This window comes from Sus scrofa, chromosome 17, assembly GCF_054392235.1.
Source record: "Sus scrofa isolate SSC_HxYL_T2T_F1_AM1 chromosome 17, Sscrofa_HxYL_maternal_Yorkshire_Landrace_v2.0, whole genome shotgun sequence".
In the NCBI taxonomy this organism is placed as follows: domain Eukaryota; kingdom Metazoa; phylum Chordata; class Mammalia; order Artiodactyla; family Suidae; genus Sus; species Sus scrofa.
The window spans coordinates 67,032,347-67,047,526 of NC_139399.1; the positions used below are offsets into that span (position 1 = coordinate 67,032,347).

General features: G+C 54.2%; 1 protein-coding gene across 3 annotated transcripts in view; it reads left to right on the plus strand.

Moving 5' to 3' along the window:
* Positions 1–15,180, plus strand: part of ZNF831 (zinc finger protein 831) — a 106,285-nt gene that overhangs the window by 27,691 nt on the left and 63,414 nt on the right. For 2 of the 3 annotated variants that reach the window (XM_005673065.4, XM_013985522.3), the window contains exons 2-3: positions 6,657–10,343; positions 11,435–11,577. In XM_005673065.4, coding sequence (XP_005673122.3) covers positions 6,693–10,343; positions 11,435–11,577 — 3,794 coding nt within the window. In that variant the 5' untranslated portion in view covers positions 6,657–6,692. 3 annotated transcript variants of the gene reach the window in all.

The following is a 15,180-nucleotide window of genomic DNA, read 5'->3' on the forward strand; positions in this document are numbered from 1 at the left end:
TGTTCTTTCTCCCGGCTGTTTAGTTAGCACCCAACAAAGAGCTTTGACCTCAAGTGGTCGTCCAAAGGGAGACAAGTGCTTGAGCTGGATGGCGCTGAGGAACAGTGGAGGATAATCGCGCTATGTGTGCTTCTCAATTGCACGGAAGTAGAGCTGATTCACAGTTTTGTGTTAATTTCTGCTGTATAGCAAAGCGGTTCAGTGGTACACGTATATATTCTTTTTCATTTTCATTTCCCTGGTGGTTTCTTACAGGATATTGAATAGAGTTCCCTGGCGATACAGGAGGACTTGTTGATCCATTCTATATATAATAGTTTGCATCTGCTCATCCCAATCCCCCAGTCCATGCCTCCCCCACATCGCTTTCCCCCTTGGCAACCACAAGTCTGTTCTTTATGAGTCTGTTTCTTTTTTTGTAGATAAGTTCATTCGTGTCATCTTTTAGATCCCACATGTAAGTGATATCATAAGATATTTGTCTTTCTCCTGACTTACTTCACTTAGTATGAGAATCTCTAGGTTCATTCATATATTGCTGCAACTGGCATTATTTCTTTTTTTTTATGGCTGGGTAGTATTCCATTGTATATATGTACCACATCTTCTTTATCCATTCATCTTTTGAGGGGCATTTAGGTTGTTTCTATGTCTTGGTTATTGTAAATAGTGCTTCTATGAATATTGGGGTGCATGTATCTTTTCAAATTAGAGTTTTTGTATTTTCTGGATATATGCCCAGGAGTGGGATTGGTGGATCATATGGTAGCTCTATTTTTAGTCTTTAAAGGAACCTCCATAGTGTTTTCCATAGGAGTTGCACCCATTTACCTTCCCACCAACAGGGTATAGGAGGGTTCCCTTCTCTTAGTGTGGTACTTTTATTGCAACTAGTGAGCCAATGTTAATACATTATTATTAACTGAAGTCCATAGAGTCACTCTTAGTGTTGTATGTTCTATGGGTTTGGGCAAACACATAATGACATGTAGCCAACATTACAGTATTATGCTGGATAGTTTCACTGCCCTAAAAATCCTCTATCTTTTCAACCCTCCCCTTCTCTTAGACTTCTGGAAACCACTGGTTTTCTTATGTTTCCATAGCTTTGCCTTTTCCAGAATGTTACATAGTTGGAATCATATGATATGTCGCTTTTTCAGGTTAGCTTCTTCGCTTTAGTAGGCATTTAAGTTTCCTCCATGTCTTTTCATGACTTGATAGCTCAAGTCTTTTAAGTCATTAAAATTAAATTTTAATTAAACTCATTTCTGTTTAATGCTGAATAACATTCCACTGTCTGGATGTACCACAGTTTATTTATTCACCCACCTACTGAAGGACATCTTGGTAGCTTCTAAGCTTTAGCAATTATGAATAAAGCTGCTGTAAACATGTTTGCAGGGTTTTATATGAAAGCAAGTTTTTGGCTTATTGGGTAATGATACAGTTCCTGCCTCTCCTCTTTTTTTACTTTTTCAAAGTTGTAAGACATGCATAACATAAAATTGGTCATTTCAGCCATTTTCAAGTGCAGTTCAGCGGTGCTAAGTACATTTGCATTCTTATGCACACAGTTCCTTTTTAAAGAAATGAATCCCAGGGACCCAACGATGGGGAGGAAATAAGCAGTCCCCACACACATACAGCAGGTGACAGGCATGCAGGATGAACTGAACTTTGGGAAACTTGCAGCTAAAACAATAGTCTTGGCACCCATGTCCTTTCTGGAAAGCTCCATCTGCTAAATATGTCTAATCCATTTCTCCATAGCCTTCTCTCTCACGTTTCATTAAAAACATGAATTTTTCAAACCTATTTGTGGCAGTCCCACATACTCTTTGCCCAGGCCCCCTGTGGGTTGCTTTGAAGAAAGGGGGCTTTGGAAATAGTCACTTCTTTCCTTCCTCCCACCTCTCTTTTCACCTCCCCGCGGGGCCGAACACTCGCACAGAAGAACATTGCTTGTTTCAGGGTGTTGGGGAGTGCGGAGCAGCCCACATGGCAGATGGAGGAGGCAAGGGGTCTGACAGGCTCTCCGAGGGGTGGGCCCTCAGGGTGGGAGGAGCACTTGGCAATGGGTCTAGCTGGACGGGCGGTCCTCCCAGGACCTTCCCTGACACACCTGCCCTCGCGTTCCCCGTCGGCCCAGTGAGGACGCAGAGCCAAGCACCTCCTCGGTTCAGAGTGAGAATCACCCTTGCAGCCCTTGCAGGTTTTCCTGGGAAAAGTGCCATCTCCCCCAGGAAGATGCTGGTGGTTTTGTTACCTCCCCGGCAGCAATGGGCTGCTACTAAAAGGCGTCGCTTTTGCTGTGATCACGGAACAGGCTGCAGAGAGAGCAAAATAATGATCGTGGCAGGTGTGTCAGAAATGTAGCACTCTTTTTCTGGAATTTCTATTTTGAAGCCCCGCTCCTCCCACCCCGCGGCAGTCAGTTCTGGGCTGCTTCTCTCTTTCCCCTGAGGAGGGGCTTGTTTAGGGGACAGGTGATGCTCAGCCCCCAGCTCCCCAAGCACCCCTCTCCCTGCTGAGTCACTTCTCCAGCGGCATCACCCTTGGGCTGACCCATTTTACCGGTCACTCCCGGCTCCCTCCCTGATGCTCTGGGATTCATCCTGGGCTGCACCGCCCCGGGCCCGGAACCCTGGGAGCTTCGTCCATTCCTCCCACCTGGACACATGCCTTGGGCTGTTGCTCCTCTGTCCGGGGGCCTCTCCTGACCGCCCCGGGGACTGGGGTCCCAGGTCACCTCTCCACCAAGTCCCTGCTGTAGTCAAAGCTGGAGGGTCTCACTGCCTCCCCTCTGACTCTCTCCACTCCCACCTCCCCCCAACCCCAGGATGGGGAACACACCACCTCGTCCCCATCAGATGCCTTTTAGGATGTAGGCTTCTGGAATTCGCAAGCACAGTCCTGCCCCCTGAGCCCACAGGGCTGGGTAACTGTTCGTTGTGGTCTCTCACTGTTCCCCAGCCAGGTTAGGCTGCCCTGGAGGAGGACTTGCTTGGTGAGACAGTCTTTATAGCTTCCTTCACCCTGGCTTTCCCACTCTCAGTGAGCGTTGTCTGGAATCACCTCCCTATTATAATCCCTGTAATGACCTGCTTTCTTTGGGAACTGCACCTGAAACAGCATCCCTTCCCAGAGGCATCCTTTCCCAGCTTGCTGCACTGACTGATGGGAAGAGACGAGGGGCAGGAGCGAGGAGGGGCAGGATCCACCAGCTAGCAGTTCAACATGCTATGGCGCGTCACTGGAAGCGCAAACGAGCCCAGGCATCACCTTCTGCATTTGCATACACATTACTTCACGTGATCCTCCCGGTAGGGCTGCCGAGTGGCCTGGGAGCCGGGTCTGATGTTCCCCTGGGAAGCATCTCAACACTCCTCAGCTAGTAGAAAGGATGCAGGAGATCATGTTGTGATGCAGCAGAAACAAAACCAACTAATACCCTTGAGGCTGCGGGTTCAATCCCTGGCTTCCATCAGTGGGTTAAGGATCCACTGTTGCCGTGAGCTGCGGTGTAGATCGAAGACACGGCTCAGACCCCAAATTGCTGTGGCTGTGGTGTAGGTCGGCAGCTACAGCTCCAATTCCACCCCTAGCCTGGGAACTTCTGTTTGCCACACATACAAACCTCCAAAAAAGAAGAAAAGAAAAAAAAGGAACACAGGTAGACCTTGAGGGGAGACTTGTCTTCCATTTCCATAGTGGCTTAGGAATCCTAGTAGCAATGCCCCATCTCAAAGGATTTCTGTCTTTAAATCTTTCCTTAAAAAATTATAACTTTTGGAGGCAGGTAGCATGGTGCCATGAGACCTATAATGTTAGACAGATTTAGGAGGAACGGAAAGGGAGAGGTCGTCTTGGGATAAAAAAGGAAAAAGGATGAAGTGTAGCATGTGCCAACTTCTGTGGTGTAAATACTCCCAGCGTGGCCAACCCCAGTGCATGAGTGAACCTGCAGTTGAGAAGACATGGAGCCAGGGCGCATCAGCCCATCGTATGAAATCTCCACCAACCTGGCGTGACCCACTGAACGGCCTCCAGAGCACTGATGATGGTGAGACGTAGTAAAACAAGTAGTAAGAGATGAGCTCTGAGTATTTCGTTTCTTTTTCACCACTGAGGTAAAATCCACATAACGTGAAATTTAAAGTATACAGTTTGGTGGCATTTAGCACATTCACGATGCCATGCAATTACCAACTCCATCTGGTTCCAGAACGTTTTCATCAGCCAAAGGGAAGCCCTGTACCCAGTTAGGCAGTAACGCCTCCTTCTCCTTCTCCACCCCTGGCAACCACTATACTCTGTTTTCTGTGTCTATGAAGTTGCCTCTTCTGGATTTTTCATGTAGAAAGAATCATACGGCGTGGCCTTTTGAGACAGACTTCTTTCACTTAGCATCCTGTTTTCAGGGTTCATCTGCATTGTGGCCTCTCTCAGTACTTCATTCCTTCTATGGCTGAATAACGTCCGTGGCCTGCATTTTGTTTATCCATTCGTCAGCTGATGGACATTTGGTTGTTTCCGTCTTTTGGTGCTTTCAAGTTGTGCTTTTATCAACATTCATGTACAAGTCTTTATTTGACTACTTCTTTTCTTTTTCTTTTTGCTTGCTTGCTTTCTTTTTTTTCAGGGCTGCACCTGTGGCATGTGGGAGTTCCCAGGCTAGGGGTTGACTTGGATCTGAAACTGCTGGCCTACACCACAGCCACGGCAACACAGGATCCGAGCCACATCTTCGACCTACGTCATAGCTTGTGGCAATGCCAGGTCCTTAACCCACTGAGTGAGGCCAGGGATCAAACCTGCATACTCTTAGAGACAATGTCAGGTCCTTAACCCACTGAGCTTTTTTCACTTTATTAATGGTGTCCTTTGATGCACAAAAGTTTTTAATTTTGAAGAAAAAAATTTATCTTTTTCTTTTAATCGCTTGTGCTTTTGGTGTCCTATCTAGGAGTTCATTGTCAAATCTAAGGTCATGAAAATTCACTCCTATTTTTTTTTTGGGGGGGGGTTGTTTTTTCTGAGAGTTTTGTAGCTTTAGCTCTTATATTTAGGTTTTTGATCAATTTTGAGTCAATTTCTGTGGTTGTGAGGTAGGGATTCAACCTCATTCTTTAAATGTGAATGTACAGTTGCAGTGACTTTGTCTTTAATGTAATTTATTGAATTGTAAGTTACTATAGTTTAACTTTTTTTTTAGGGTTGCACCCGCAGCATATGGAAGCTCCCAGGCTAGGGGTCGAATCAGAGCTACAGCTGCTGGCCTATGCCACAGCCACAGCAACATTAGATCCGAGCCACATCTGTGACCTACAGCTCACAGCAACACTGAATCCTTAACCCACTGAGTGAGGCCAGGGATTGAACCTGCGACCTCATGGTTCCAAGTTGGATTTGTTTCCGCTGTGCCATGATGGGAACTCCTATAGTTTAACTTTTAATTGTGGCCACATTCAACAACTGGCTTGTACAATTTTTGAAAATTTAACAATCAGCTTTTGTGAGCCACTGTGAGCTAGTATGAACTGCTGCTACTTCTCCCTTGCCCTGTTTGAACCATCTTGCTGCTGAGGCTGGAATTTGCATTTGTTTTTCTTGAGAAGCTCAGCTGGGGATTGGCTGCAATGTGCTTATGGAGCTCCTGGGGGATGGGTACCTGAGAATGAAGGGTCTGGAGACCCCCGATTCTGTAGCCATTGGCCTGTTTGGCATTTTCTCATTGAACCTGGCTTCCCCGCCCATGGTTGGAAGAGCAGGGCTGGGTCTCTCTTGCTTCCTTGCCTGGCATTTGCCCAGCTAGTCTGGCTGAGAGGGAACCTCACCTTTGAGCAGAAACCCAAGCTGATCCTGAGGCTAAAGAAGGGCTCCTTTTCCTGCTGGAGTAGCCAGATAAAATGTAGGATGCTCACTTCCATTTTGATTTCAGGTAAATAACGTGTAACTTTTTAGCGTAAGCCAGACCCATGCAAGAAGTGGAGCACACTCATACTTGAGAATTATGCACTGTTTATCTGAAACTCACATTTGGCCGAGAGTCTTGTATTTTCAACTGCTCAATCTAATAAGCATCCCTGCAGGTCAGTTTTCCTCCTTGTTGTCCTCGCCCAAGAGCAGAAGCTCAGAACGCCAGAGTGTGAAGGGCCCTGGGGAATGTGCTGAGTCTCTGCCCATTTTACAGATGTGGAAACAGCCCCAAGTGAGGAAGGGAGTTGCCGCAGAGCATGGACTCACTCTGCGCTGTGAGGACCTCGCCGAGCAGCACAGCTCTTGTTTTTCATGAACTCAGCACCTTTTCTGAACATCTCCTCTCAGAGACATGGGGAACTGTGCTGGGTGTCAGGAGACAACAGTGACAAGCCTGCCATGGACCTGTGTACAGGGCAAGAATCGAGTTCCCTTTGGCCGTATTAAACGAGAGACAGGATTCAGACAGACCTAGGTCCGAACCCTGCTCTGCCTTGTGTCAGCTGCATGACAAGTCACTTCCACTCTCTGAGCCTTGGTTTCTCCTTTCCTTACATGGGGATAAGGGTATTTTTAGGAGAGGATTGTTGCAGCTTCAGGAGGGGGTAGGGGAGAGTTTATTGTACGACAAGAGAAGAGAGGCCCGCTTTGTAAAGTTTGGTTGTTGCTTGCAGGTTGCCTGGCATCTTGGGCCACCCAGATGATGTGGAATGGAGGTGCCAGAACTCACCCGCCCTGCCTCGCCTGCCAGGGACCAGCCAGCTCCTGCTTCCGCCACCCCAGGGGCCCCAGGTGGGCAGGCCTCACCCCGCCTGCCACTGGGCCCCATCATCCTGCCGCCAGAGCAGGGCCTGGCCCCCACTGTGCTCCTGAAGGCCCTGCCCATCCCCCTGTACCACACAGTGCCTCCGGGGGGCTTCCAGCCGCGGGCCCCCCTCGTGACAGGCAGCCTGGACGGGGCCAGCGTGCCCTTCATTCTCAGCCCCCTGCTGCAGCCTGAAGGACCTGGTCCCACCGTGGTGGGGAAGTCGGCGGCCCCAGCGCTCACTGTGAACATTGTAGGCACCCTGCCTGTCCTGTCGCCTGGCCTGGGTCCCACGCTGGGCAGCCCGGGCAAGGTGCGGAATGCTGGCAAGTACCTGTGTCCACACTGTGGCCGGGACTGCCTGAAGCCCAGTGTTTTGGAGAAGCACATCCGGTCCCACACGGGTGAGAGGCCCTTCCCCTGTGCCACCTGCGGCATCGCCTTTAAGACTCAGAGCAACTTGTACAAGCACAGGCGCACCCAGACACACCTCAACAACTCCCGGCAGTCCTCGGAGTCCGATGGTGGCGGCGGCGGTGGTGGCGGCGGCAGCGGCAGCAGTCTCCTGGAGGAGGGGGGCAGGGCTGGAGAGCTCCCCGGAGCCCAGGGGGCACCATCAGAGAGACCCCTTTCACCAGGCGCCCCGGCCTCTGGGCACTGCCCTGTGCCCTCCGAGCATCTGCCCCCGGTTGCCAAGAACCTGGAACCGAAGCTGGAAGCTGTTCCTTGCTCGGGGTCCACGTCTGATGTCAGAGAGGCGCCTTTAGACTCGGCCCCCCACCTCCAGCCCGCCAGCTCGCTGCCAAGACGGAAGCTGCCCGAGCCGCGGACGCCGACGGCCGGGAGGCCGAGCTCCCAGCAGGCGCAGCCGGCAACGTCGGCGGAGAAGCCCGGGGACGCCAAGGCCGCGGAGGGCCGGCTGCGGAAGTGCGAGAGCACCGACTCGGGCTACCTGTCCCGCTCGGACAGCGCGGAGCAGCCGCCGGCCGCCGGCAGCCCCCTGCACAGCCTGTCGGAGCACAGCGCCGAGTCCGAGGGTGAGGGCGGCCCGGGGCCCGGGCGCGCGGAGCGGGCGGCAGGCCTGGAGCTGGAGAAGAGGCGGCTGGAGGAGCGCATCGCCAGGCTCATCTCGCACAACCAGGCGGTGGTGGACGACCCGCAGCTGGACCACGTGCGGCCCCGCAAGACCGTGCTGTCCAAGCAGGGCAGCATCGACCTGCCCATGCCCTACACCTACAAGGACTCCTTCCACTTCGACCTGCGGCCGCCGGAGCCCGGCCGGAGGCTGCCGGCCGCCCTGCGCGCCGCGCGCTCCACCTGCACGGCCCCGGGCAGGGCGCGGCCCGTCGTCTTCCACTCGGTGCCCACGCAGCTCTCCACCAGCGCCGAATGCGTGCCTGTCACCCGGAGCAACTCGCTGCCCTTCGTCGAGGGCACCGGGACGACGTGGCAGGAGCCACCGGACCCCCGGGACGCCTTGCCCCGGAGGCAGAAGCCTCTGAGCCCCAGGCCCGCCCCCGCCCGACTGGCCGATGTCCCCAGCGGTCACCCCCGGGCCCTGGTCAGACAGGTTGCGGTGGAGGACCTCCTGTGTCCCCCGACGGGAGACACCGCCGCCTCTGTGGAGGACCCGGATGGAAACAGACCCGCCGTGGGGGAGGAGGCGGCCAACAAAGGTCCGGCGGCCGGGAAGAGACGTGGCCAGAAGAAGCTAAGGATGTTCTCCCAAGACAAGTGGCAGGTGTACGGGAACGAGACGTTCAAGAGAATCTACCAGAAGATGAAAGCCAGCCACCATGCAGGCAAGAAGGCCGCGGAGGTGACAGGGGGCGGTGCGACCCAACCGGCCTGTCCGCTTCGGGAAGAGGCAGCAGAGTGCCAGGGTGCAGCCCCCTCCCAGGAGGAGAGGGGAGCCCCTGTCGGTGGGGACAGTTCCATGGGAGCCAAGCCAGCGCCCAGGGCAAGTTCTCCAGCCCTGGAGGGCTTCTTGGCGGCAGAGCCCATCAGACAGAGGGAGACAGTGGGGAGAGCAGGAGGCAGTGACCAGCCCTGCCTGACCAGGGCCGCCTCACCCCCCACCCTCCGGTGCAGAGAAGCCCTCTCCCTGGGCAGCAAGAGCCCCCTGCCTCCTCCCAGTGGGAGGCTGGAGCTGGGGTGTCAGCTGCTCCCAGCACCTGCTTCCCCCAAGGGAGGTGACCCAGAGGCTCCCAGGCCAGGTGTGCCCACCCCGAAGCTGGAAGGCAGCACCTGTGGTGGGGGGGGTTCAGAGGCCTGTCCACAGGCCCATGTGGTTCTGAGACGGCCAGGTGGGGGCTCTCAGGAGCCCCAGGCTACAGAGGACAGGATCCCCTCAGAGAGGAAGAAGCCGAAAGTGGAGGAGTTAAGCTTCCCGGAGTCCCCGGGAGCTGGAGGAGAGACCCTCGGGGGTCCCAGGCAGGCCGCCTCCCCGCCACCTCAGAAGCAGGATGGTGACCCTGCAGAAAAGCCAGAGGGGCTGCCTGGAAGTGGTGATTGCATGGTGAAGCGCCGGGCTGGGCAGCTGGCTGAGCCCAAAGAGGCCTCTGGGGCCTTGTCTGCTGCTGCTTCTGGGGCCCCAAGGCTGGCAGGAGTTTGGGACACGGAGCCTCTGCTTCGTTCAGCAGCCGCCTCCCAGCCTCTGGCTCCCTGCATCCTCGCTGGCCCAGTGGACCCCACCTTTCCTCCCCAGTACCTTCTCAGGTTACCCCAGGGAGAGAGCCAGCTCCCACCCCCCGCCCCCCAGAAGCCAGCCCAAGGCCAGGACCCTCTCTGCAAGGCAGGATGGCCCGAGGGATCAGCATCCTTTGTCGAGTCAGGGCTGGGGGCCCTCCTGACCCCTGGCCCAAGCTCAGGCCAGGCCCCAGGTGGAGCCGACAGCTGTGGGGGGGGCCCCGTTCGGTCCAGGCCCTGGGACAGGAGAAAGGGGGTGCAGGGAGAAGACAAAGGAGCCTTGGACACTGGCACCCCGGAAGCCGGGGTACCCAGGGGGACAGTGTCTTTCCTGCCCACCCCGGCGTGTGACTTCTGGAGGAGCGAGGCCCGTGACACACAACAGCTGTGCAGAAGTAGCGCCTTGGTGAGGGCCAGGTCCTCGGGGTGTGTCCTGAACCCCTGGGAACCTAGGAGGGAGCTGGGGGGCCCTTCTGAGTGTACCCCAGAAGGCCTTCCTTCAGGGCCGCCAGCAGGGCTCGGTCCCTGCTGCTCCCACCAGCCCAGAGCCTTCCTCTCAGCCCTCACGCCCCTGGGCTGGCCTGAGCTGGCCTCGGGTACCCACTCAGAGACACCTGGGAGTGGCGGGGCACAGGGACCTTTCCCCTCACTCAGGGCCGAGCCCCGGCTCACATGGTGTTGCTTGAGCCGCAGCCTCCCTCTGCCCGTGGAGCAGAAGGAGAAGGACGCCTCCGTGTACCTGGCCCTGCACTTCCCCAGCAGCAGCATCTCAGACGGGGGTCCAGACACCTGGCCCACGAGCAGAGCAGTGCCTGGAGGGTGGACCAGGACAAGCCCTGGAGAAGGAGGCCAGACGCAGACACTGAAGGTAACACCCAGCTTTGCCCCAGGGCCCTGGGGGCAGAGGGAGCTCACTAAGCCGGCAACGATGGAGAGAAAGTGTGCGGCTGTCCCTTACAGCATCTGCTGTCCATTATAACATCTTCTCGGCCCTTTTCAAGGGAAGTCAGGGTTACCACAGTTAGGGTAGGGAGAATAAAGGCCAACCACATAAAATAAGGCAGAAGAAAAATAATGAAAAAAAAAAAGTTTCTAAGGAAAGAATTCTTGTGCCCAAGACTCCGGGTGAGATATTTTTCATAACTAGACGTAAAACTTTAAGTTTCCTGGTCGAAGAGGCAAAAAGTAAAAATGAAACACTGCCCAGGGGAGCTCTCCAGATGATCTAAGATTATAAACCAGAATCCCTTACGGAGAGAGAGAGGGCGAAACTCCAGGCAAAAGCTCGCAAGAGGAGAGAGTGACTAGACCAAGGACTCTAGAGAAATAATTGCTATGATCAGATTCGACTTTACCCCTGAGTTTCCTGGGAGCAGTGGCAAAAAGGGAAAGGAGCTGGGTGCTCTAGAAGAGGGTCACCTGGTGATTAAGTGATGAGCTTATGGTCCCATCCTGAGAGCGACTCCAAGCAGCTGGCTTATCTCGTGAAGGGTCTTTTCCTGCTCCGGGATGTCCCGGGCCAGGGCGACTGAAGCGGGTCCTGCAGCCTCAGTTCTGATTTAACTGTGAGGAACGCCAGGGCCTGGACCCCAGAGCCTCGCGGGCTGCTTTCCCCGGGTGGAGGCTGAGGGGGTGGGGGCCCTTAAGAAACAACGTGCAGAACCCTCAGGTACTGGGCACGGGGGTTCCCGGGAGACAGAGCTGGGGGGTCGGGGGGGAGGCGGCCCGCCGCAGTGTTCCCTCCCTGTCAGCCACGATCCGGGCTTTCCCTCTGTGGATCCAGCCCAGGCAGCCTTCCAGAAGGTTCTGCCCAGGAATGCATGGACCGCTTGGCAGCGCCGCACTTCAGTGCCTTATTTCCCCAGACAGGCCTCCTGTCTGTAGAGAGAGGACCCTTCTGTGTTGTCCTCACCGGGAGGGCAGTGAGCAGGGTGACGCCAGCATGCCTGGTATTTTCAGCTCCCCCACCCAGCAGCCCCGGGGCTGCCGCCCCAGGACCGCGCGTCGTCGGAGCCGGAAGGGAGGAAGGGCCGGCCTCGGAGGAGGGTGAAGATGTCTCGCGGGAGCAGCAAGCAGAGGAAAGCGCACAGCCGCTCCAGAAGGTAGGACATGGGGCCACCTCTGTCGGTTCCCTGTGGGGCCACCGTGTCAGGAACTTCGAACTATGCTTTCAGTTACCCCTGAAAGGAAGACCTCACGAGGGATTCAAAAGGCATCTCAACAGGTGTGAGAGAGACAGACAGACAGGCAGACCAGGGCAGAACCGGGGTCTAGCCTTTCGTGAGGCTAAAGACACCATCGGGTCCCCGTCCGTCCCCTGGTTGTGGGTTTTTCAGTGGTGCCTGTTTTAAAAGGCCAGGAATCCAGCAAATAGTGGAAATAACGGAGTCAAAAACACATCCATTCCGTTTACGTCCTGACGAGAGACCGTGTTAATTATTTACAGCTTTTATGGCTTTTTAAATTATGCAAATGATGCATGTCCTTTGCAGAAAAATGACAAAATGTAGATGAGCGAGAAGGCAATAAAGCATCCTAGTAATCTCACCACTCGGAGACAACTGCCGCTGACATTTAGACGTGTGCCCTTCTAGACTCCTCTCTGTGCTCTGTGCCCGCACATGATCTCCCAGCTGCCAAAGGGGGACTGAAGGACTTTCATACCCCTCGTTCATCATGCCATTCTTTCTTTCTCCTTTGCTCCAAACCTTCCAGGTTGCCCACTGCCTACAAGTTACAAAGCAAATCCTTTAACCAGCCTCCTCGCCCCCCTCGCCAGAGGCTTTTTGGTCCCATTTTCCCATGGTGGCCCCCCTCCCACACCGTGTGACGTCGTGGGGCCCCAGCCCTCACCCATTCTCTGTCCGACACTCTGAACCCAGGTGCCCAAGGCCTCCTGCAGCCCTTCCCCACACGCTTCCCTTTCTGGAACGCTCGGCCTCCCTCCACATTGCCAGTGTCTGACCCCGTGCCTAGGTTCGTGTCAAGAGGCAGCGCAGCTTCCCAACGCCTGCCCGCAGCTGCTCAGACTCTCCATACGGTCTTCTGAGGCCCCTGCCCCGTTTCACTTCTCTGCCAGGACCACGTGTGCAGAGCTCGCATCACCGAGGGCTTGCCAAGCACCCGGCGCTGTACACTGACGCCCCGTTTTCTCATGAGGGAACTGAGACCCAGAGAGGTCAGGCAGCCTCTCCAAGGACCCAGATCTGAACCCACACATCTTCCTGCCGAGCCCATGTACCAAATAGCAGCTTGCCTCGCCTGTTGGGAGGGCCGCCTAGGGATTTCTGGAGGTTTTTGCTGATGCTGGGTCTGCGGTGAGGTTGGAGATTCTGTATACCCAACACATTCCCTGCCGATGCTGAGGATGCTGGGCCAGGGAGCTGCTTGGAGAATGATGTCTGGCACTGCCCGAGGCCACATCCTATCCTTTCTGACACCCAGTGTCTTTTTGGCATGTGCTTTATTTCATAGATTTTTCTGGGCTCTTGTGACAGATGCCCAATTTTTTGTTTGTTTGTCTTTTTAGGGCCGCACCCATGGCCCATGGAAGTTCCCAGGCTAGGGGTTGAATGGGAGCTGCAGCTGCCAGCCTACACCACAGCCACAGCAATAGCAGATCCAATCCATGTCTGCAACCTACACCACAGCTCACAGCAATGCCGGGTCCGTAACCCACTGAACCAGACCAGGGATTGAACTCACATCCCCATGGATACTAGTCGGGTTCGTTTCTGCCGCACCACAACGGGAACGCTGGGAAACTTGGGCACTGTACTCAGAGTGAGGGAACGGATGCCAGCCAGACCAAAGACTGGCGGCCCGTGGGACTCTGGGAGCCCTGGGACATTGGCCTGTGGCTTTGCTCCCACATGTCTTCTCACCCATGACTGGCATGGAGGAAGCACTAGACCACATCTGTGTGACAGGCGACAAGTCTGCTGTCTCCAGGCATCAGTCAGGGCCCCAGGAGAGGTGTGGAGGGGGACAAAGGTGGGGAGCCTCGTTTCCAGCCCCCTCTTTCCCAGCCCTTGAGCTTGACTGTTACAGCAGTCATCGTGCACCTTCCAGGTGCCAGGTGTCCACACGTGGAGGTCATTGGAGAAACGTCCCCAAGCAAGGCTGGTGTCTAAGGGAATATGACGCTGTGTTTACAAGGACAGGGTTCCCTTTCGAGGCAAATTTCTGAGTAGGCCACTGGTTCTGTAGTTTGTGGCCTGTGAAGGTTTGATAGGGAGACTAGGCGTGTGTTTGACCTGCATGAGGTCTCACATTTAATTAGGTTTCTGGCTGTGGAGTGGCGTGGTTAGGTGATCCAGCTGCTGGGGAGACGTTCTCTCTCTTTCTCTTCCGTATCTGGCTCATCCTCAGAGACAGGCCATCACCATCCGGTTCTGAGCAGCAGTGGGGGAAAGATCCTGGGAGGTGCTGTCTAGTCCAAAAGTGCTTCTGAAAAATGACGCTTCAGGATGCCCCGTTCAGGAAGCTGTATATAGAGTGCATTTTCCCCCGTCAAAAGTTTTCAATTCTCTATCTTGAATTCCATCCATTTTTCACATAGGAACTTACGGCCAATTTATAGCAGAGGTCAGCTGTAGTGTTGGATTTGTTTCACATATATTGACTTTGCCGATCATCATACGGAAAAACGTCTACTTGATGAAGAAAGGGACCTGTCCTCTCTCCACTATCTGTGTTCTCTGTCTGTATTAGCTTCGCGTTGCTGCTGTAACAGATCACAGCCTAGGGCATTTCTGGAACAGCACACACTCACTGCTTTACAGCTCTGTAGGTCAGAAGTCCAGGGCAGGTCTCACTGGACCACAGTTGCGGTGTCATAGGCTGTGCTCCGTCCCGGAGGCTCTAGGGGAGAAGCAGTTTCCTCTTCCTGTGGGTTGTTGGTGGAATCCCATTCCTTGGCCGGTAGTCCCCGCCCTCTGCATCCCAAGCCAGCAAGGAGGGGTTGGGTCCCTGCGACACACCCTCTTCTTATTCGGTCTCCTTTCTCTGACTCAGTCTTTGGCTGCCTCTTTCATTTTTAAGGACACAGATAGTTAGGTTGGGCTCACGTGGGTAATCAGGATAATGTCATCATTTAAGAGGCCTGTCCCCTCGGTCACATTTGCAAGGTCGCTTTAACCACAGACGGGAAGATGGTCACAGGTTCTGGGAATTAGGATGTGGACGCTCTGACGGGGGCAGGGGCTTAGGGATCTTCTTCTGCCCTCCACACCACCCGTCCACCCACCCAAGTGTATATCACTGTATAAATGACATGCGCATCGATTTGTGTCTCCATCTGTCCACTTGCATAGGTGTGTGTGCACACCTGCCTATCATCCGTATCTATCGTCTGTATCTCTCTCTCTATCGTCTCTGTCTGTTCTCTACCAACCCGTGTATTCTCTCCTCAAGAAAGAAGCTTATTTTTTAATTCACTTCTGCCTCTTTAACTTCCGTTGTCTTAACTTTCTACCAAAAATGAAATACCGTAGCAGAGATTCCCTCTGGGCCTCAGCTCACAAAGAAGGTAAAATTCATGTGTCAGAGTATCTGTTCTCTTTCTTTTTTTTTGGAAAAAAAAAAAAAAAGAAACAACGTAAAAGTTTAGAAAGCCTATAACAGGAGTTCCCGTCGTGGCGCAGTGGTTAACGAATCCGACTAGGAACCATGAGGTTGCGGGTTCGGTCCCTGCCCTTGCTCAG